General features: G+C 43.6%; 1 protein-coding gene across 3 annotated transcripts; it reads left to right on the top strand.

Moving 5' to 3' along the window:
- Nucleotides 1–15,402: 15,402 nt before the first annotated feature.
- Spase22-23 (Signal peptidase complex subunit Spase22-23) lies at nt 15,403–23,110 on the top strand. 3 transcript variants are annotated; one of them, XM_089567089.1, is made up of 6 exons: nt 16,120–16,519; nt 16,627–16,689; nt 16,774–16,924; nt 17,374–17,552; nt 20,053–20,168; nt 22,867–23,110. In XM_089567089.1, exons 3-6 carry the CDS (start codon nt 16,804–16,806, stop codon nt 22,994–22,996), a joined length of 546 nt encoding a protein of 181 aa, XP_089423215.1. In that variant the 5' UTR covers nt 16,120–16,519; nt 16,627–16,689; nt 16,774–16,803; the 3' UTR covers nt 22,997–23,110. The 3 variants fall into 3 exon arrangements, with proteins under 3 accessions (XP_089423217.1, XP_089423215.1, XP_089423216.1); XM_089567091.1 differs by lacking the exons at nt 16,120–16,519; nt 16,627–16,689; nt 16,774–16,924; nt 17,374–17,552 and adding exons at nt 15,403–15,639; nt 15,760–15,833; nt 15,967–16,043; XM_089567090.1 differs by lacking the exon at nt 16,627–16,689.
- The last annotated feature ends 614 nt before the right edge of the window (nt 23,111–23,724 follow it).

Here is a 23,724-nt window from a genome sequence, read left to right as displayed (position 1 = left end):
AACCTTGCAGTTGATACGGCTGTGCTACAGTTCCAGGAGAGAAAGCTGGCCGACAGAAAACTTATCATTACCAGCGGAGACTGCAAGTGATGGTGGGTGAGTGTATGCGTGTAGGGTATTTGAAGACAGTCATGGCGACGACTCTCTCTGAAAGGGACATGGTCAGCTACACTAACAACCGATAAAATGCGTCCTCAAAGAAATTTTTGTGGTGATTTGTCTTGAATAAATACAGAAATAAAAAGAAAAAATGTCACAAAAAAACTTTGCTAAACGGAGGAAGTAAGATGAAGTGCACTGATGCCTGGGAATTTACCGCACAAGTCTTAACAAAGGTAAATATTGCGTGATCGGCGAGCTCCAGCGTTAGCGCCATCTCTAGAGAGCGATATGCTTTTGAAACAAAATTAAATTACTAAAATTATTAACGCGTCCTTTCCGCTGGTTTTCTATTTACCATGCACCAACTGGCCCAACAAGCTACGCTTCTTCAATATCATTTTAGAGTTTGCAGCCATATTTTTACGGATTCAGTTTTTCGCATGAACTTCGTGACAACACTTTTGCGTCCACATTGCAAAGCTCACCTGGATAATAATAAAGATCCCCCACAATAAATATTGGCCATGATAACCAGGCTAACACTGTATATACGAAAACATACAGCATACAGTGCATATACACGGCCGCATAGGTAGGGGAGTAGGTTGTCTTTGTTATCCAGCTCAGCGTGGAAGGAGAGGAAAATGAAGATAATGAAGAAATAGCCGACGAAGAAGAACATAGACTTGATTGAATACAAGGCGACGACTGCCAGTTTTTTTGATTGGATGCAGCAGAAATGAGATGAGATCAGAAAAAAGGATCAACTCATATTCAGTGACAGAGATGGTTGAGGATGGTAAAGGGGCCTAATATTATTAGCTTAAATTATTTGGGCGGTAAATAAAAGGAAAACAAAAATAGGAATATAAAAAATAAAAGAAGTTCAATACCAATAAAAAAAACGGGAAAACGATAAACTATGACGGAAGACGTTTTGATTCGAAAAAAAAATTTTTTGAATGGCGGAGCAACACATTTCCATTGCTACGTCTAAGCGCCAAGGGATAGAACAAGAGAAGAAGACAGGTGCAAAGTGAGTTTCTGGAATTTTAACTTCTAGCAATCGCCTCCTCAACAAAGTGAAGCGGCGCCAAAAAGAGAAGAAAGTGATTTATTGTTTCCGGCTCAGCACAATATGGGCAAAAAGGAGAGATCGCGAGACCAGGCCAATAGAGGTAAAAATTTAACTACGGCACACGACAACGTGGTCGCGTGAAGGAAACTTCAAGTTTGTGAGATCGCCAAACTGTACTCCCCCATGGAAACAGAAGGTGCTGAAAATCATTTAGGGAAGTAAGCGCTGATGCGGCAGATTCTCGCACTAAAGTCCACGTACGAAACCTGACCACCGTAATTATATACGCACAGATCTGTAGGAAATCAACGACTGGACAACTCAGAGATGTATTCGCTAAAGCACGAGCAACTTCATTGAAATGAAGGCCCCTGTGGCCAGGAACCCAAACAAATCTAACTGATTGGACATGAGGAGGGGTCGTCAGGAACTCGAGCATGCGAAATGACATCGATTCGCTAGACGCATATAGAGAACCGCATAAAGATGAGTGTAATTATTATTATCGCAGAAAAAGAGTTGGGTATTGAGCATGGCAAGAATCTGTGTCATTATATATCGAGGATAATTACAACAGTAACAACAATACATGGGTTTCTGTGAGGGCAATCGGCGAAAATGCGTTTTTGAAGTAGAGGGACACAGCGTGTTACAAGTATGTCCAACTCCAAAATTCACATATCTTCCCTTTATTTTGCATTTCTTTCATTAGATTTTTTAGTTTCCTCATTAAGACTGTTAAATCAACCATTCCTTTTGATTGTCAATTTTTTTTTCAGGTAAGGAGTGAAAAGAAGGAAAAGTCCATCATATTAAAAATAATGATTGAATTTAAGGACAACTACAGAGACTTTAGGATTCGACGACCTTAAAGAGGTCGAATGTTTCAAACTTGCCGGTGAAGCTCGCGCAGGCTTTTTGGGCTAGAATTTGAAATCAGCACTCAATCGCCGCTTGAAATCACGACCGCGCCAAGTGGGGGGAAGGGGCGCGTGATGACGTCATTTGCGGTACCGGTTCCTTTTCAACGCATAAATGCTTGCATTGATGGAAGAAAATCAACTCCACTGATGGCAAAGCCCTCCCAAAGTTGTTTTCCTGCATCCAAGGAAGTACGGCAAGGTGAGGTTGACCGCAGCGAAAATGTGAAATCTTGCCCTGTGACGTCACACCTAGCTTCTCCGCACTTTTTTAGTGCTGTGCAAGGAAGCGTGAAATTTAATCTTCGATTACGTCACTATTTTAAATGCTAGCGCAAAAAAACTTGGTGTGATTTACCTACAGCACCTTTTATTGGGATCCTTGAATACGACGGTATATTCAAAAAGTGGTGCAGTTGCCCTTTAATTATTTTAACTCAAAGTCAGACGACGTTTCACGGCTACTGCAGTGTTGGAGCAGGGGTGCTGAACACTCGTTGGAAAAACGATATACAGTGTTCTTGTGAGCTTCCAGTTTGACATCCTCCTAGGGAAGCAGGAACAGTGCATTTAGCTGCGTGTAGCACATGCGTTTAACCAAGGGAAAGCAAATCATACCCCTATTCTCTGCTTACGCCACAAATAATTGATTGTGTCGTTAGGAGGTTCGCGAAGTACAAACATGTATATCTGGAGCCACAAAGAGAATTGTGAGAAAAGGGCGTGGGTATTTTAATGGAGAGGTGTTGGAAGGGGGGGCTGAATTATGTCTTCTGAGGCACATCTGGACTAAACCTCATCACGAGATAGTTTACTGAGGAAGAAAATTCAGCATGATGTGATAGCGTTGGCAGCGACGTAGACCGACGCTACTGCTTAGTGGAATAAGAAGTGCGAGGTGCGCAACGTTTGCGGATTTAAAGCAAAATGGAAGCAACTAGGGAAGTGACAAGTTACTGAACAAAGTAATTTTGGTATAGGGTTATTACGAAAAATAAGATGTAAACCAAAACTTGAACCAGAATTAGACAGAACCAAAATTAGACAACTTTTCGAACGTTTTTTATTGTCTCACGGAGGAAAAATGAAATGGTTACATAAATGAAATAAGGAGGATGGTAACACAAATAAAGAAAAAGAAGTTATACAAATTGAAAAGCGGAAAAATGGACTGGGAAGACTGTCCCTGTCTCTGTCTGGTGCGCTGCTTCTTAATTATGGCAAACAAGCCAACCACCTCGATTCCACAAGGTATTTAGTGTATCACCGCAAATATTTTTGTGCCTGTGTACATGATTCAGAGAATCCAAGAAAAAGAGAGAAGTAAAACGTTTATGTCGAGTTCAATAAAACCACTCTTTTAAGTCGGCAGAAAGTCGTACCAACAAAAGAAAAAATTATGGCCAAAATCCTGTTCAGCGCATTTCTTCAGCGCATAGTTTTTTCTGCAGAGGTTAAGGGTTCTTGTCTTCTATCCTGATGTTGCTGTTTCTTTTCCACGTGTTGGGTTCTGAGCGATAATGCGATGAGTGTCATGCCTGAGCTGTATGTTTAAATATGCCTCCTTTCTATGCAATAAACAGTTGGTAGTGTGCGCATGTGGTGTCCCCTCTCTTGTTAGTGTCCTTGTTGCGCCGCCGTTCACTTCATCATGCACCAACTCGCCCCTGAGGCCATTCTTCATTTCAGCGCATAATATCTATGGAGGCAGGGTCATTACCTTTCATCTGTGCTGACAAAAATCCAGTCCCGTAATGATAAAGTGAAACCTCGTAATAAAGACTACGAGCTGCCCTATAGACAGAGTTCCAGGGGAACTCCAGTCACCTCCAGTCCAACAAGACAATATGTTGGGTGAGTTGGTTCGTGTACCCCATAGCTACGCGCATTGACGGGACAACGGATCCACACCATTGGGCGTTTCTCTTCCTGGAAAAATTAGGCAAGTCCTGAGCCCGGGGACCACGTTTGCGTTCGAACCGAATGAGTCCAGATCGGAACTCTTGACCATGGAGAGACTTGTCTTTAAGCAGGCCTGTAGGACCGAGGGGGAGCGTTGCATCTCTGAAGTTGAATACATATTAACGAGGTACAGATGTTCAGGGAAGAAGCTTCATCTGCAGGAAAGATATCCCGTTATCGCTGCTACCTGAAGGCAAAGACGGAGGGTTTGTTGTTTTGGACAGGGATGCTTATTTGCTGAAAGCATCGGAAAATGTGCTTGTTTTGTTTGACAAACGCAACAATGTGTCGTGTCCAAAGTTAAGCGTAAGGCGGAAAAGATAGCGAATAGGTTGAATCTGAAAAGGCTATCAAATATGAAAGTGCTAAGAAATGCTGCTTGTATTTTTTTTTTTCAATAGCGAAAACTCCCAAGCTCGACTGGACGTTACGTGTAATAATGCCGAAAACTGGAACATGGCAGAAGAGTGTCATAAAATTTCGTCAAAAAAAAAAATAACGTAATAATTTGGCTATGCATGACCCTTTCAGAATAAAAATTTCAGGTGAACGAACTGCGTTCCTAAAAGGTAATTTACAAAAGGGAGGTTCAGGGATTTCCAAATGATGTAAAGGAGCCAGGCAGAAATTAAGTCGTCTGTCAATGGCCTGTTTGAAAAGCATGGTGAAGTGACGTATTAAAATGAGTTCAGAATTTATACAGGCAACTTCCTTGAAGTGCTATTGTTTTATCTCGTCTCTACTTTTAAAAAACGGAATGGCTATGTATACATTCAAAAAGATGAAATCTGTATTTGTTCAGGCCTAGCTCTTATCCTTAGCGATATGTTTCTGGCCTTGCGCGACAGAAGGTTGAAAGAGAGATTGGAAGGATCTGGTGTTTGATGAAGATTTAGGCTCGTGGACGACTAATGCGTGTTTTCAAAGTGTGCCAGCCTCGAATTCGACCAACAATTCCTTCAAGTTTGTCCAGTGTGCCCGGAGTGCCTCAAAGCCATTGGTTTTAACACACGAAGTACCAGTTAACAATTCTATTAGATTTTTAGATCTGTCGCTTCACTTCAATTAACTTCATCCCAAATGTGTTGTGCTTTTGAGTCTCACGATCAAAAACCCACCTTGCCATATTCATCAGTACATTCGAAGCTCGTAAAAAGAGAAATTGTCCATCCCTTTTTTAGCAATTTGTTGAAGATATGGTGTGAACACAGGGCGGAGCAAAGCTTTCACAACTAAGTAGGTCGCCTGGCGCAGGCCGATTACCCGTCAGAGGTTCTTGTTGCCATGAAAAAACAAATGTAGAAAAAGTTGCGCCCACAAATAAAGAGAAAAACCTCCAAGCAGAGAATAAAGGTTGCTGTCGTACCATATCTACACTACGTCTCGCACAAGCTGAGAAAAATTGGAAAGCGTGTGGGCGTCGATGTTGTTTTTTCGGTGCCTAAGCGACTGTCTACTCTTGTCATTAAGGATGTTCATTCTACGAACAGAGAGCCACTCGGCTGCTTGTAAAGGCACGAGGATCGTTTTGTTCCTTGCCACGAAGGAGTAGTGTATTCTTTGCCACTATCTTGTGGAAAGAATACTTCGAAGAGGCAGTTCACGTATCACAGCAGGGATTTCAAAGATGGCGATGACACCAACGCCTGCGAACCATTGGATAAGGCAGAGGTACAAGAACCTTTTTTACCTCAACGAATCTCAACAGCCTCTAATATATGCCGAGGACCCCTCCTCCCCATCACAACTGGATGTCACAGTTAACCGGTGTTGCTCGTGAACTGACCCGTTATGCTTTTTTACCGTTTCGTTCATTCTTCTAAGCATTTGTTTGTTTTCTTGATTTCAGTAATCATTTTTTTATTAAATTTTCATCTTTCACTCATGCTCACACTTCAAACTGCAAGACAAGAGTGCCGAAAACTACAGTCGCAAGGGAAACGTTCCACCACATTCCACACGCGGTTAGCATCGGCGCTGTGGCCAAGCAAATTTTGGCCCAACAAATGCATCTTGAAAAGGAGGCGTTTATACATAACATTAGTTCGCTGTCATACTCGACCTAGAAAAGACCTCTGGAAAATTGGAGGTTCGGTATCCTACGCAGCCTTCCTGACTCTGGTAAGGAGGCACGAACGGGGGCTAGTTGGTGCAGGGAAGCACGCTATAAGTATTAGTTACCACGAGACAAAAACTCGCACGATTTAACGATCAGACAGACAAAACACGTACTCACAACTAATTTTATTGCTCGGAAAAGCGCTTGTTTATATACTAAAACGTAGATGTGATAGCGAGAGATAAGATTACAAACTATCCAAAACCTACAAGCAAAAACACAAAAGTTCACCCTTCACCTGTGACCACCGCAGTATAGATTGTGTTGTTACCATCCTAGCTTATGCTAAAATGCAAATTGAAACGATTGCATTTGCCTGAATTTTCCTAGAATAAGAACTAAAAACATCCCATACGTAAAATATGTTAGGCGGAAGAGGAAGGAAGGTAAAAAGAAACCGAATTTCTCTTTGTTTGAAGACAGTCCTGAGTACCCAGAAAGAGGAAGTAGAAGGCTAGAGTGCACTTTGAAATGCACGAAAGGAAGAGGAAAAAGATGGGAGAAATAGTATTCAACAATTAATATATTTTTCTAGTTTCAGTCGTTCTTCTATTCTACTTTGGTTTCTTTTTTCTCGCACAAATACCTCTTTGGCATTCACCACCGTACCTTGGCCAATCCCCCCGCGCGGGTATGTGCCATATTTACTGAGGTGAAGAAGAAAAGAAGGAGAAGAAGAAGAAGAAAAAGAAAAGAAGAAGCATGGGTCGATCAGCATAGAGTACTTGATGCGGCGGAATGCGTTCGCACGCTCTTTGCGGCTTCAGCGTTCCATGTTGGTTGATGCGATCGGATGCAGCTTCCGCAATAGATGGATGGAAAACTTTATTAAGCAAGCGAGTTTGGAATGTTCATGGTCTGAGGGCCACCGCACAGCCCTCACATTACGCGCATGTGTCCAGGCCACGTAGGGCCATGGAACTTCACACAGTGAAGTTGCGTGTCAGGGTCCTTCGACGCAAGGAGGGCATCCCATTCCTCCCATGTTCCAATGGCGGTCTGTCCTTGCGGGGGAGGACCGGTAAGGCAGCCTAAGAGTATGTGGCCTGGGGTGGCGTGCGATTCTCCGCTGAGAGTGCGCTCTGGGGATACGGGGCGGAAGTAGAAGGCTTCGCCACACCTAAAATTTATTGTTCAGTTTTAAAGTTGGCTTTGTTTCACTACTTAGCTGTTAGGAGGAGTAGCCTGCTTAACAACAGCGCTCCTGACCTCAGTGGGGGCTCGAGCGGACGATATCCGAGAATCTAGGGCATATCGTAGGAACCAGATTCAACTGGTAATGCCCAAGAATAAATTTATGCCAGAAGCGTTTATCTCACGTGCACAGGAGCTCTATTTCCTTTTCGCTGCCTATCGTTGTTAAGCTTTTCATTGATTAAAGTCCAGGATTCTTGGACATCAATTTTGAATATTGGAATATTGTAAGGTACTCTTATGGAAATATTGAAGATAATGGCCCATTCTTCCTATAAGAAGCAAAACCTTTCTTTTAAAGTTTATCTCCCCTCGCATCGAGTAGCTAAGGCTGCCAGAAAAACCAATGGGGGACCCATTTGACGACAGTAGAAAACGTTAATAGCAAAAAAATGCAAGCCTACCAGGAGAGATCTGCGGATATATTAATGGTTACAACGAAATCTTATGATGTATGAAAAAACTGCGTTCATAACTACTTCCCTTTGAAAAATTCGATGGTCCAGAATTTCTCGGTATGTGTTACAGTGAATCATAACCAAATGTACATGGAACGCTACAGGGCCTTCAACAGGCTGTAAGTAACCAATGACAGCATATCGTGCTGTCTGGCCACGTTATCGAACTGGCTGCGAATACAGGAGGAGGAAACGCTAAAGGGAGCGTGGCCCCTGTAAAGCCAACCACTTTGTCGGCTTTTTGATCGTGGTCCCTGCATCACCTTGATTGATTGATTGATTGATTGATTGATTGATTGATTGATTGATTGATCGATCGATTGATTGATTGATTGATTGATTGATTGATTGATTGATTGATTGATTGATTGATTGATTGATTGATTGATTGATTGATTCGATCGAATCAATCGGTCGGTCGGTCGGTCAGTCGGTCGGAATCATCAGCAGTCTACATCCCTGGCAAAGAAGCCGTCCACCCACCACGTTGATGGGACCGCAGCGAGCCTCAAGCTTGTCAACGAAGAGAACCCCTTCCTGGAAGCTCACGTCCTGAGGAGCAGCTTCGTGCAGTCTTTCGAGTTAGCTTGCTGTACGAGACGTGCATTACGAAGACCTAAATGCGGCACCATCGACTGGCGCATCATACGCTTAAGTGTTGCGATATAACCAAATGAAGTCTTTTGAAGGAGCCATGATCCGGGTGGCCGGCAATACAACAAATGAATGCGTTTACAGTAGAAGCTTGATGGGCAGAAGTGGCTGGACGCGGCAGAGGATGTGTCTTTCGTCTGCCGGTCCGGCTGAGATGTGGGAGGCCACAGACGGCTGAAAGTGGTTTGTCTTGAAACAGCGGCGAGATATGAGCAAGCCAGGCCGTCGATGCTATAGTCAATGCTGGACGAGCTGCACTTTACAGGCAGCAGGGCTCAGGTCTCGCTGATGCAAAGTCGCATAGTAAAAGTTGAATATTTTCGGTGTAACAGGTTCTCATTTGCTGAATTGAGGCCCACTAAAAGACATCAATTAGTTATAGCTAAGAATTAATTTAATTTATATGTGCGCAGTTGTACATGACGCATGCCAACAGCCACCGAAACCAAGGAGCATAGGGGATGTTTTTTTTTCTTTTATAAGTGGTAGTGCTTTATCAGTGGTAGATTAATAGGGTTAATATGTTTTTAAGCATAATTAATTACAAAGAAGAAGAAAAAAAACAACCACGTGCCACAGGTGGTTTACGAGCCCACGACCTCCGAATTTCGCGCAGGTGCTCTACCAACTGAGCTACAGCGACGGCTGTCCAATCTTCTGTTTCGGGGGTATTTATGTGTAGCGTAGCCAGACCTTGATAGTGTTCGCCAGCACCACCCTCGTCCATAGCGGCGGACGTAGTACGTCCTGTATTACCGCGAGTACCACCTAGGAACGTGGTCGAACGGTGAGGGCGGAAGCTCTCTGAATTGAGGCCTTCGTTAGCGATTGTGCAGACAAGGGAAGGGAAAAGAGGGGCTCCTTATGACATACATGACGGAAGCCAGCAGCCTGTGAAACCAAGGAGCATAGGGGATGTTTTTTTTTTTTTCTATGATAAGTTGCAGTGTTTCATCGGTGGGAGATTAATAGGGTGAATATTTTTTGAAGATAACCGATTAGAAATTCTACTTCCTAATCAATCCTAATCAATTTATTCGCAAACAGTGTGCTATTCTTTAGAATGCGCGTGTCATACGACGAAATAGTTATGACCAAAACCACCCCAACAGAAAGCTGGCAACTTTGAGAATCAAGCCAGAGAATTTTGGTCCCAGCAAAGAGGACTGAGCGCCCGCAAGCTATTACGCCGAGTTACCGCCAATGAGGGAATGAACAGAGCTTCACACACTCCGCTCGATGCACACATACACCAACTTCCTGACTTTCCGCTCTCTTCTATAAACTAATAAGAAGCGTTTCCGCTTGACCGCACACGATGAGTATACTCAGAGGCATAATCTTGGGAGAGCCCGCTCCTCAGCTTAAACAATATTCTGTTTCGTCAGGAGATGAACGCGAGAGCTTCCGGTTAAGATATATTTACGGCACATATCTCTACATCACTAAAAGATATCGGAAGGGAATGCGATGTCATGCCATGAATTAGATCGCAAAGGCGATCGTCATCCTCGCCGAAAACAGAGGGGTGATTCAGGGATTGGAGCTTCACCATCCAGGTGAAAAAAGAAAACATTCAGTCTAATTGGAAATTCCAATTGTATCCAGTTGGTATCAAATGGACTCAATAGGTCAGCCTGCCAGACTCATGAATGCCACTAGGTAGCCTAACTGGTTTCCTGACTTCCATTTGGACAGTCTCTAAGAGGGAGGTCCAATTGGAGTTTGCAATTAGGTATTCGAATTCGAGCTTCCAAATGGCTCTAATTGGATGACCTTCCAATTGTGACCTTTAATTTCTATTACTGAGATGTGCATGTTGTTCCGTACAAGCACAGAACAGCGTTATAAAGAGGTTCTTGGAAAAATGATATTAGCAGCATAATATGGTCAATTAAGTTTTATCATTTTCACCGTCTCTGCAGTCGTGATTAAATACAGTAATCTCACTCAACAGACCAGCGCCATTGGCTTCAGAAGAAGGGTCCAATGAATATATAAATAAGCCCGAAGGAAAAAAATTGTAGAGTAGACGTGCGAGAGCATGTGTTCAGCCCGATTGGCTCATAACGGTTTTGCTTTGCTGGGCCGTCGGCGCGTCTGGCTCAGGTTAAGCTCTGATCAAGGCTAAGCTGATCTGTTCGCGCAGTAGATGGAAGTTGATGAAGACGAAGATATGAAGACGGCGATAGCATTTCATTGCTCCTCTATAATTCTTGGCTTGGCAGGAGTTACGTTTGAGGAGACACATTAGCCAGCGCTTTTGGTTATTGGGTGAGGCCCATATTCTTCAGTGATCACTGTATGGCGTCTATTCAGATGGGGAGGTACAGTCGGCGCATACTCCACCCTCGATATGAACAGTGGAAATTGAATAACTGTCTGCTCTCAGATGAAATCTTTCAACACGCTGTATCTACTTGCTTGCGGGACACATGGTCACGCGGTGACCAGTTTTGCAAAAATATTAATTATTGAAACAGGAAACAAAAAATTGTCTATGGACCTAGGCCTCACCAAGAACCGCGCCCCTGAAGAGACATCTTCGTGAATTCGTACGTACGTTAGTTGAACTGCATGAGTCAGAGAGGATTAGCTCAGGTGCCTATGTAGTATATATCACTACTGTAAAAAGGAGAGCTTCAACAGTTTTAAACCGAAAGATGCAAGGGGGACTGATAAGGTCTAGGTCCCATAGGTTTCTGGATGAGCAACCATCTCGTCGGGCCCTGAGTAATGGAAGGCAGACTGCTTTGCCACGGAAATGTTGGAAATTCAATATGGAGGTTGCACGTACAGCGATGCTCTGGTATTCTTGATGCTTTTTTGACTATTATCTGAAGCTGTTTGCGGGTTGTGGAGAAAACTTAGATCAGATTACATTTGCTTACTCAAAGCCTTCCTTCGACTCGAAGATGAGCACAGTTATCTGTTGCCAAGCAGATGAAAAAGCACCTGATGCAGGCTAGGCCCGAGCAGCAAGATGATGCACAGAAACAGAAAGAAAGGAGGCCGGTAGTAGCAATTCCGTATCTTCACAATTTTTCCCATCGCCTGAAAGGCATAGGTCGAAAAGCTGGCGTGAATGTAGTGATGACTGCTCCTAATAAACTCAAAAGTCTGTGCAGACGAGTCAACTCCGATCCGACCAAAAAGAAGCAGGGATGCACGATAAAGCATCGAACCCCCTTTGTGGAGTGCACCGAAGGCCTTGTTTATTCGTTGCCAGTGACTTGCGGTAAACAGTACATTGGGCAGACTGGCAGGTGCATGAATGAAAGGCTGCTAGAACACAAAAATAATTTCGAGCAAGCTTGCAGGAACCTGGGAATACATTGCAGAGATTGCCCTTCAACTAGTTGTGCACCGGTTTTCCAAAAATGCAAAGCTTTGGCTAACCACAAAGACCAGTTAGTCCGGGAAATAATCGAGGCAGCTTCGATAGCGAGTCTGCGCGACGATTGTGTCAGCACGCCGTCTGTAGCTTTGACTAAGAAAGAATTTGACATGTTAAAAATGTGATTATAAGTATCTGTGATTATTTGTCTTATGCTTTTTTGTGGACGCTTGAACGATATGGTTGCGACGCATGTGCTTTTTGAGAGGGTGAAGAAGGTATAAGAAGCAATGTTTCTTCGAAATAAAAACCAGTTGTAAGTCAGCGCTTGTCTCTTGTCCCGATGTTTTGCGCTGTTCCATCAAGAAGATGAGCAGCTTGCTGTAGTGGAGGGACCTATCATTTTAGGTTGGTTTATGGTTGGTTTATCGGCTTTAACGTCTCAAAGCGACTAAGGCTATGAGAGACGCCGTAGGGGAGGGCTCCGGAAATTTCGACCACCTGGGGTTCCTTAACGTGCACTGACATCGCACAGTACACGGGCCTCTAGAATTTCTCCTCCAAAGAAATTCAACCCCCGCGGCCGGGATCGAACCCACGTCTTTCGGGTCAGCAGCGGAGCACCATAACCACTGAGCCACCGCGGCGGCTCCTATCACTTTAGACGAAATTAAATCTGCCATTCCATGACTACAGCTCAACAAACGGGACAAGAAGGACACAGGCAGACACACAACACAGCGCTGACTTACAACCTTGGTTGTAAGTCAGCGCCTTGTTAAATCTGCCATTTCTGACCTGCAGGGTCAGAAATCTCGCGGCTCTAGCGAGTTCTATCAAACATTTTCCACTTGCCTTGCGCATGTTTTGATGGAGGTTTTTCTGGCATATTATGATATTGGTGTTTTGCTTCCAACTTTCTATTCCGGGCATACTATATAAATTCAAAAAAGCGCTGATACTAATCAGATGACTACAGTTGAAGGATATGCCATCGAATTACCCTCTGTAATGTATGGTAGAGAGAGGGTGTGGTAGATGGTCCTTGGCGATCACAAAATGAACAAGGAAGGGGGAAACCTCAGGTTGCTTGAGCCAACGTTTCGACAAGGGCACTTGTCTTCGTCTGGGCAAAGCGTTCATCATTGCCAGGGATTAAATAGGGCCTTCGCTCCGAGGAGGAAGGCCCCGGGGGTGGGGAAAGAAAGTGGTGTGAGAGGGGATGCGTGTCAGGAAGGGGAGGGAGGTGAATCTTGACGAATCAAGATTCACCTCCCTCCCCTCAAGATTCACCTCCCTCTCCTTCCTGACACGCATCCCCTCTCACACCACTTTCCTTCCCCACCCCCGGGGCCTTCCTCCTCGGAGCGAAGGCCCTATTTAATCCCTGCCAATGATGAACGCTTTGCCCAGACGAAGACAAGTCCCCTTGTCGAAACGTTGGCTCAAGCAACCTGAGGTTTTCCCCTTCCTTGTTCATTTTGTGATCCCCTCTGTAATGTAGATTGCAAACATTTTGATAAGGTTCTTTGTGGTCGTCTGCAGCTAATTGTTGCTTATTTAATAGGCCCGCACCAGGTGTGCGGTATCAGAGTCCTCAGTAACCAAACCCATATCCATATTGCACGTTTGGTATTGGAGGCAGTACCAGATGAGACTTTCCAAGCAGCTCTTATTCATATTGACCTTGCAAAGGCATTCGATAAAGTTCGTCGCGATTTCTTGTTTGCGGTCCGGAGCATGCAAATGTTGGTGAAGTTTTGATAGGGGGGCATAAGACTGTGCTATAAGGAGTCCTATACAAGGCTAATTATTAACCAAGAGCTAATCAAACCTGTACCACTGAGATCATCTGTTCGCCAAGGTTGTCCATTATCGCCTTTGTTGTTTGCTCTATATACCGAACCCCTTTGCCCAGTATCATTATCAGCGCAACTATCCGTGGTTACTGCTTGGCTCAATGTGAAATTAAGATTTTAGCATGTGCTGATGATGTCGCCCTCTTTTATTCCAACAAAAAGAGTGTACTTTAGGCATTACGTATGAGTGAATAATTTTACGAGGTGTCAGGTGCGGCTCTGAATTTAAATAAATCCAAAGGGTGGGTCATTGGGGTCCCAGGCCAAGCCATATTTTGGTGCCATAAGCTGAGACTGCAGCGACTTTCACTACCTAGAAGTTCCTCTGCACCAAATTGGTAACAGCACGTATCCTATTGGGATTCACAGATAACTTCCGTGAGGCGACAAATTCAGGCTTGGATGGGTAGGGAACTGTCAGTGTTTGCTCAGGCTCAAGTCTACAACACATTTTTGTTTGTAAAACTTTCCTATGCCCTGCAGGTTCTCCATTGTGCCAGGAGAAAAGTGCAGATGATGCACAGAACATTCTATACAATCGTATGGCGTTCCTAATTGGAACCCGTGCGTCGTGACAGTCTGTTTCTTTCTCTAGAGTCTGGTGGAATAGACCTTGTTCACTTATTCGTGCGTCAGCTTGTGTAACGTTTTTTTTTTTTTTTTCCAAACCAGCGAACCACAGTGGTACATGTGCTTATTGGGCGTCTCAGTGCTCACTTGCCTTTCCTATTAGCACCGATTGGACAGACTCGTTTCAATTTTCTCACTGTGCGCTTTTATTTACTGAGTAGTAAATTTATTCAGGTATATTGCCGCCCTGCCCCTTCCTCTCTTACTATGGCTCCCCCTTTCTTTCCCTCCCCGTGCTCTTTTATTCCCGTTAGCCTCAACTGAGGTGTTTCAAGGTTCGATGGCAGATGCCGCCTTCAATTTTTATTTTTATTAACAAATAGCTACTATAGTCGGATACAACTTAAGTCTGCAGTGAAGCTCCGCCCACATTTACGACCGCCGCACAGGATTCTTCCACGACTAAAAAGTAGTTCGTTGTTGAAACTTTTCTTGTTACCTAAACGAGAAGCTTAGCATAACACAAAAGATATAAGCTCTAGAGTATTGATGCGTAACTTGTTTAACATAGCCAAACATTAAAAAGCTGATTTTATTTACTGTTACGATTGGCCAGCGGAGTAATACAGGACGCCGCGGACCGTGGGCCAGTGTTAGCAACTGCTGTTTTTTTAAGTTGTATCCTACTAACAACAACAACAACAACAACAAATTTATTGTTTCTTTAGTCTTGTCAGCAAGCGGTGGTTCAGTGGTTAGCGCAGCGCGTTCGAACGCGTTTTGATGGAGGCGAAATGCAAAGTCGCCAGTGTGCTGTACGATGTCAGCGCACGTTAGAGGACCGCAAGTGGTCGCAGTTAATCCAAATACCTAAGTTATGGCGCCTCTCACTCGGTGTCCATGTCCACCGAGTGAGGCGGTATGGAGGCGGTTACTGCACCTTTGCTTTCCTCAAAACCAGTGCATTTATTATTATTTAGTCACATCCAGTGGGAACTAGTTGCTTGTTCGCGTCTTACCCCCCTCTTTGACCTAGATAGTGTGTTTTAGTCATTCGGCTCCTGAAAGTGTCTTCGTCCATGTAAGGTGACGTGAAAATGCTACAACCGACCGCAGTTTAGCCGAAAACAAATAGTACACTCTAGCTAGCAACATTGTGCCGGCTTCCTGGCACGTCGCTTGTTGCAGCCGCCGTAGCCGTAGTAGCTGTAGCTTTGATTACGTGTGTTTGCTCGAAGCAGCTATGAATACAGTTATTTCTCGAGCGAACGCAATATTCGCGTTTACGTTAAGCGTACTTACAGCGTTAACCTTCTGTTGTTTCTTGTCCACAGCATTCCATCGATATGAGTCTGATGTTGAGCTACAGTCCATCAAAGCTGTCGTGTGAGTTGCTTTTGGGTGGTCGTCGAAGCTCTAAATTGTGCTAGCTAGCCTTATTGCTACCAAAGGCTTCCAGACGTGGTGAATTCGCACCGACCTTATTATTACTGTCTTCTGTTTCAGCAAGAACGTCCAGGACTTCAGTACAGCTAGGGGAAAGAACGATCTTGGCTTTGTTACATTCGACCTCAAAGCCAGTATCCTTTGCAGTGTTGCGGTGAAGTAATGTTACGCAGTAGGTTTGTTTCAGCGGCCAGTTGTCGATGCTTTTCAAGTGTTTTTGCATGGTTATGTCTGATGTCCTGAGTACAAACCTTGACTCCAAGACAGACCTTACCCAGCTGTTCAACTGGAATGTGAAGCAGCTGTTCCTTTACGTGACCGCAGAATACGAGACTGAAAGTAATGTAAGTGATCATAACCGTTGTATAAGAGGAATCGCATTTCTGCGTCTTTTCTCTTGAAGGTTTTCAGAGGCAATCGCAAGTGAGTTTTACGTATCCCCATCGCTTCACAACACACGTAGAATTAACGCAATGTAGACATTTTTATGTAGTAAGCTAATAAATATGATGCGCTATTCGGCTTGAACTCGTACGTGCTATCGATTAGTTCCATATTTAGAACTAATTGCAGAACTTAACCCTTTATTGACGAGTGTTGCCCACAGGCAACACACCAGAAAATATTTTTTTTCTTGTACAGTTTCAGTTTCGAAAGCTTCTTTTTTACTCTAAGCTCCGCCCATGATACTACTGCATGCGTATGTGGTGCCATCTGATGGATATTAAGGAAACTGAGGAAGAAAAAAAAGAAGTTTGGCGTGCAAACCTCTGCAGAGCAGTCGACTGCACAACTTCAGTTTCTGAGCGCCAATTTCCTGGTAAGCACTCATTTTTTCCTTTGTGGCTTTTCGCAGTTGTTTAGAAGAATGCCTGGGTTTGCTCTTTGTTGAATTACACAAGTGGCACTGCTCTTTTGTGCCCGTAGGGCCGCGTCTCGTGTTTGTTGCCCACAGGCAACACCCGGCACTAAGCTGTGTTCTACATCCCGGTTAGTTTACGATGTGCTGTTTTTTATTGATAGTGTGCTACGTTGCCTACGCCGGTAACAAATGAGCTGCGCGCTCGCATGCAGGACACACGGACCTATCAACAGGTGCAGAGTATGGATCCGAACCTATTTTATGGAAAAATAGCCGCAAAGGTGCCCCCTGAATGCAGTGACGACTCTGACCTGGAGTCATCGAGCGACGAAGAACCAGAGAATGCTGCTTCAGCCCGGGCATGTAAGCATTCCTTTTGTTGCCACAGCCAGTTTACACAAATATTCGAGCCGCAAATCAAGTAGCCTCTCTTGCCGAAGAAAGGGGTGCATTATGAAATGGGAGGGGGGGGGGGGGGTTCAACAGCAAGAGTGCGTTTGGCTCAGCGCTCCCGCGTTGGTCGCGGACGCCAGTCATGAGAGATGCATTCGCGTCTTCGCAATTTCCTTGGATATATATATGGGACGCCTGGTAGCGTCTGGCGCTCATTTATGCAGCGCAGTAGCAGTGCCTTTTGTGCGTTTGAAACGCCAACTTTGCTTAGAACATCTAGAAATGCAGGAAAACTTTCACCTTATGTCAGTATGACTACGTAATTGACACGGGTACTTCATGTACTAATTTCTAAATTAGTTTGCCTTTTGTTTGAAAATATATTTATATCGCATCTGATTTCTGGTCAATTTTTACAGCTCTGTCAACTGACTGTCAAGATGACGATATCCCTAGAACTCCAAGCACAGGCAATAATGGGAGTACAAATGAAGAAATTCCCAAGCCTTCGAAAAACGGTCCTGCATGGAGGGTTGTCCAAGACTCCTCTGGTAGTACCATGCCAAAGTGGAAAGACGTACCGCCCTATCCATCTCCGGTGAAGTCTCCCATCAGCTACTTCAGACACTATTTTGATGCAGATTTCCTGTCTCTAATCTGTGAGCAGTCTTCCCTGTATAGCGCTCAGAGGAATCCCAACAAAGTTACTTCAATGACAGTCAATGATTTAGAGCAGTTTATCGGTACAGTGCTCACTATGTCGATTATGAAGCTGCCTCAAACACGCATGTACTGGTCGGAAAGGTTCCGCATCAGTCAAGTTGCCGCCACCATGACGAGAGACAGATGGGAAGAAATCAAGCAGTCACTGCATTTCAATGACAACCAGGAGGCACCGGACCCGAATGACCCCGAACGTGACAGGTTGTACAAAGTACGGCCCCTATTGGACCACGTCGTCTCCAAATGCCATGAAATTCCAAAATCTCAAAAACTATGTGTTGATGAACAATTGGTTCCATTCAAAGGCCGCAGCTCATTGAAGCAGTACTTGCCAAACAAGCCAAAAAAATGGGGTTATAAACTCTTCCTTCTATGCGACGAGTGTGGCATAATGTACAACTTTGAAGTGTACACAGGCCAAATTTTTCCGCAGCCGGGTTTTCCAGACATTGGCGCCAGCGGCAACATCGTTCTGAGAATGGCGAGCGACGTGCCTCGCGGTCTAGACTACATCCTCTATTTTGACAACTGGTTTTGCAGTGTGGACTTACAGGTAGTGCTCAAAAAGGCTGGGATCAGTTCTGTAGGCACAGTACGTGAAGGTCGCCTAAAAGGATGCAAACTTCCATCCGACAAACAGCTGAAAAAGAAAGGGCGTGGCTCTTACGTCGAGATGGAGACAACATTTGAAGGAGTGAGTCTGAGGGCTGTGAAATGGTTTGACAATCGTCCCGTGACGCTGCTGTCCACATTTGCATCAGCCTCACCAGAGAATACTGTGAAGCGCTTTGACAAGAAGACCCGAATGACGGTGAGCGTACCTCGTCCTTTTATTGTAGGTGTCTACAATGAAAGCATGGGCGGCGTGGATCTAATGGACATGCTTGTGGCGCTGTACCGCATCCACTTGAGATCCAAGAAGTGGTATAGGCGGCTATTCTTCCATTTATTGGATGTCGTAATCGTCAACTGCTGGCTACAGTACCGCCGAGATGCCACCGCGGATAATGTGCCACGCAACAAGCAAATGACCCTACTGTCTTTCAAAGCAGATATTGCATGCGTTTTGAAACAGCAGGGAAAGGTTGCAACACCTTCTAGACGGCGACCATTGGGCCCATCAAGAGTCGAAAATGAACTGCAAGCGAAGAAGCGGCGTGGGCCAGCAGCTCTTGTACCCTGCAAGGAGATTAGGCTGGACACAATTGACCACCTCCCTATGTTCTCTCCAAATAAAGGTCGATGCAAATACCCCAACTGCACAGGTATCACACGTGTAATGTGCAGAAAGTGCAATGTACATCTTTGTTTCACTCCAGGAAAAGAGTGCATGTACAAGTTCCACACTAACCCGTAAGAATCGCGGAATGAGGCCTACTTGAGGACTCATGCCTGCTGTTGCCCACAGGCAACAAAGCTGTATATCATTTGCTATATGTAGGAATTTGTTTGTGATTAGAAAATATGCTTTGCTATGTTGTAATAAGTGCAGTTGTAGAAAAAATAAAAGATTTTTTAAAATATTTTATTGTCTCGTCAATAAAGGGTTAAAGAAGAAAGAGGAACATGTTAGTCACCAAAGTTGCTGTTCTTGCCCATCAAGAACCGAAGAAAACAGGTGGCCACAGGCCTAAAGGGACTCTAAACACCATAAAAATAAGTCTAGGCTGACAGATTGCAAAATAGATTCGGAAAAAAATTACAGCAGTGACTGTGTGAAAAAACATGGTGCATTATGGCTCCAGGCATTTTTTGTATGTTTCATGGCTAGTAAAGTGGGATAGACGGTAGCAGCCTGTCTGTGTGTCCCAGTCACACTGACATCATATGTTTAAGTGCAAATTCCTTTATTGTGCAACGAGGTTCTTGGCTGAAAACGATTTTGCAGGGAAAACAAAACGGGAACATAATTGTGGTGGTACCAAGTGTTTGACTACAGCAAAGAAATGAAATGTAGACTGGCTTATTTAAAAGAAATTAGATGCTCAGAGGTTGAGCTGATACCCCCTTTTGTTTTAACATTTGCTTTTTTCACTACCACCACTGAACAAACCATGTGGTGAAAGGAAAGCTAAATGATAGCATAATGATGTGATGTGCACAAGGAAATGTGAAATAAACAAAATATCTGCTGCTACTTATCACAAGCAGGCTGCTTTATTCTTTAAGATGCATAATATTACAAACAGGTGACAGCCATACAGGATATGCAGCCTCTGTCTTGCATGCGCTGATGTAAGATTTTATGATGCTCAGGTCATTTGACAAAATGGTTAGAGTTTAAAATCTGCATCCAGTAGTCCTACTTTTGGTACTATAAATTTCGTTAAGCTATACACATCGCATTAAATGAGTCACTGATTAATTTCTTTCAGGCCCTGAATCAAGTTGTCTTGTGGGACAAAATCATCAGGCGAGGAGACAATGCTGTCTTGGACTACAAGAATCTGAACACAAAATACTACTTTTGGGATGACGGCCATGGACTGAAGTGAGTGTTTCGCAGCTACTGTGTGTTACATGGTTCCTGTTATTTTTTTAAGTGCTCTAAAAATCAGTCACCTCTGAAACCCTGGAATAGCATACATGAAATGAAAAAATTAAAACGCGGGTTTTTTTTTATGTGCAGCTCACGGAAAAAGAAACTGAGAAAAAATGTCATAGCTAGTCTGGAAACACTGCGTCAGAAATATGAAGCTTTTGTTTTCATTGAAACCCGCAAACAGATAACCACTCTTACTGCCAAGCATAATCCTTATGGTGTTAAAATGTGTTGTTGTTGTGTTGTCAGGCAGTGGAAACCTGAGTTGCAATTTCAGTGTTTTCACTTGCATCAAGATCATTTAATATTTTACATCACTTGAATGATTGCAGCTATAAATTTTCTAGTGGGAGCTGTCTATTCTATTGCCACGGGCTTACCCACATCTTGCCACAAGGGTTTTTTCACACTGGCCATGTAAATCAGTGCCACCACATGAACAAAGCTAGCTTACATCCTAGAAGAACCATCCAAAACATCTTCATCCAGCTCAGTTTAGCACATTAAAAATAGCATTGCATACATGGTGTGTATCATTTGAGGCAAAAGTACTGTTGGTGTACTTAGTTTGTCGGCAAAAGTCTGAACAAGGTGGGCATTGTCTTCATTTGAACCCATTATGGTATGTATCTGGCACCCATTGCAGGGACATACTGGACATCAGCTTGATGTTCGTTGAGAAGGGCAGCTGTACAGTAGCTGACATAAGATAGAAAATTCTTATTTTGTACAAAATTGATCTCGCCAAAAAGAATAGACTAGTTTTGAGGCGTGGGCCACTTGGGTTTTCATGGTAGTTTCACATCCTTTCTTATTGGTCAGTCTTACCTGGCTGGCTTGTTGAGCTGGCATGAACGGTTTGTAGACCGGCCATAAATTAACCTTGCAGGTGGCTCAGTGCCAGCAGCTGACTTCGCCATGTTTAAAGTTCTCACATAAGGTGTCTTCTCCTTCCACTCTATTGCTGTAGCAGCAAGCCATCCTCAAACTATACGTGCAGGGTTGTCATTTTTCTTTCTTTGCACAAATAGCATGTTGGTTTCATTTGATGCTGTATTTTACTCTGGTTTTCTGAATTAGTAATGTGAACTTGCTTCGTGGTTTCCATTGCCATCTAATAGACATGTTCCACAAAGCATGAGGCACAAAGATGTAATTAAAACCTTGACACTTTTTATTCTACTAGCAAGAGGCAGAGTTTTTGTTTCATTATCTTTTGGAAGATGTGATGCAAGCTGAAATGTAGTTAGCTTATATCTCTTACCCATCTTACTTCTACTTCCATTATTACTTGCTTAGTCAACAGGTTAATCTCACTCATATCTGTCCGATTTTGGGCCATTTTATAACGTCTCAGCATGCCTCCTTCCGTTTCAATAGTCATCGTCAAACTGTGATGCGGGTTTAGGGCACGGCTGTGTCCTTTCAGCCTCGTCTTGTCCACTCTTGTTGCTATGCGGCTAGGGGATTCTTGCAAAAAATAAGGCTTGTCGGCATTTTTTTAACCCCCAGTTTTTCTTTTTTCCATCAGCACAGCTAGTATCAGCATCATTTGTAACAGCACTCAATAAAAGTTAAAACCAACATCAGTTCCACAGGTTCACTCCTTCAGGCAAAGCTTTCTTTGTAGCACATTCCAAGTTGGTGGCTGCAACTAAAAATAAGGCTTGTCCCCCTTTTTTTTGCCCCCAGTTTTTCTTTTTTCTATCAGCGCAGCTATCATCATCATTTGGAACAGCACTCAATAAAAGTTAAGACCAACATCAGTGCCACAGGTTCACTCCTTCAGGCAAAGCTTTCTTTGTAGCACATTCCAAGTTGGTGGCTGTAACTATTAATTATTTGACAATGCCAATTACAACTTCATGTGTTCATTTGTGTCCTTGCCAGGCATATTTGCTCTCTGGTGCAGTAGCTGGCTATGTGCCTTGCTGTTTTTCATGACACACAACAATATGGCTTGCTTTTTTAAAACATGCTGAAAAGATGTTTCTGGATATTTCCCGATTTGTTTACATATTCTGTGATGTGTTTCTATGTCACCACGGAACACAAAGCAGCGAGCAGCTGTAGAAACATCTCTTACAGGTGGTAGATCATTCAGCAGCATTTAATAACATCACAGACTGCACACATATCATTAGTCAGAAATTTAGACCGTTCAGACTTGGCTTATCCACATCACCAGTTGTGGATTTTTGACTGTGAAAGCAAAATAACCCACAAGAGGCCGCTTCCCAGGGTCGTGTATTGCATTTTGGCAGCACCTTTTGCTGTACTACCCACAGTGGTTGCACACGTATGAGATGGGCATCGAGAAAACATTCTTCACAGAACTTGGGTCAGTTCAACCAGTATGTATCAATGGTTGCCCCTATACATCAGCGTTAAGGTAACATGGCTGCACGAGAATATTTGAATGAGGACCAAGGTTGTATGCGTTCTTTAAGCTTCATTGCCAAGGTGTGACCTGTATCCTGTGGTAACAACTGTTTGGGACATCTGTTTATACAGAAAGATGCTCTAGCTAAGCTGCACAGTGTATTGAGTTTGCTTGTTGCATTGGAAAGATTGAGCTTGTTTGAAGCTTTTTTTTGCCTGGTGCTGCTCTCTTCGATGATGACCGTGGCATTTACTGTGATTTCAGGGGCAACAAGAATGTGACGCTCACCCTGTCATGGAACGTGATCCCCAATGCAGGCAGTCTGCCCAACATCCTGGGTACTGGCATGCACTCCTTTGCCTTCCCTGTGGAATACACCTCTTCAAGGGTGTAACAATGGCACATCGGTGGTTGTAAATTATCTTAATTTCATTGTACAAATTGTGGCACTACACATTTCCTAGGGAGAAGCAATGTGGTGGGGGCAATAAATGGCGCTTTTTCTACACTTTGTGTTCAGCTGGGCTCAGTTTGCTTGCTTGGAATCTGACCTACTGTATGTGGTATGTATTGAAACCAACTACATCATTCAGTTTGCGCTATAGTTAGACACAACTTGTTTGCATTGAAGCTCCAGCCATATCCTTGACCTCCACTCATTAATTTGCTGTAACAAGAAGATAGGTCATTGCTCAGGCTTTTCTTTTTAGACAGAAGCTAATCACAAGATAAAATTGCAAGCGCAATAGTTTTGATACCTCTTGACTTAATAGAGTGATACTATATTACAACGTTGATATCCTTTACAGCTATGATTGGTTAGCAGAGTAACGCAATGCCTGCAGGCCATGGGCTGGTATTACAAAGTGCTGCTCTGCAAGCTGTATTTTACTACAGCAAGTGTATAGAATTTGTTGAAATATAACCCTTCCCATGGGTGTGGCCACATGCAAAACAATAGCTATAGATAAAAGTCTATTGTTATTACTACTAAAGTTTTTTTTTAAACAGTTTCGTATTGTAGCAGAATTCTGTCATGCCTCTACAAAGGAATTAACGACCAAAATCCATGGCACCAAACTCAATAAAAAGCAGGCTTAGTTCAAAATAACCAGTCGGCTT

Source organism: Amblyomma mixtum, chromosome 1 (genome assembly GCF_055824585.1).
Source record: "Amblyomma mixtum isolate Tamu chromosome 1, ASM5582458v1, whole genome shotgun sequence".
NCBI classification, from domain to species: domain Eukaryota; kingdom Metazoa; phylum Arthropoda; class Arachnida; order Ixodida; family Ixodidae; genus Amblyomma; species Amblyomma mixtum.
Note: the sequence above shows the minus strand (reverse complement) of the source record. Positions and strands in the feature narration are given on the sequence as shown.

Excerpts from the sequence above, each read along its gene's own strand:
- Spase22-23 (XM_089567090.1), top strand. The coding sequence starts at position 16,804 with ATGGATCCGAACCTATTTTATGGAAAAATAGCCGCAAAGGTGCCCCCT. Across the intron at positions 16,925-17,373 it reads TGCTGCTTCAGCCCGGGCAT|CTCTGTCAACTGACTGTCAA; the intron begins GTAAGCATTCCT and ends CAATTTTTACAG. Across the intron at positions 20,169-22,866 it reads GATGACGGCCATGGACTGAA|GGGCAACAAGAATGTGACGC; the intron begins GTGAGTGTTTCG and ends CTGTGATTTCAG.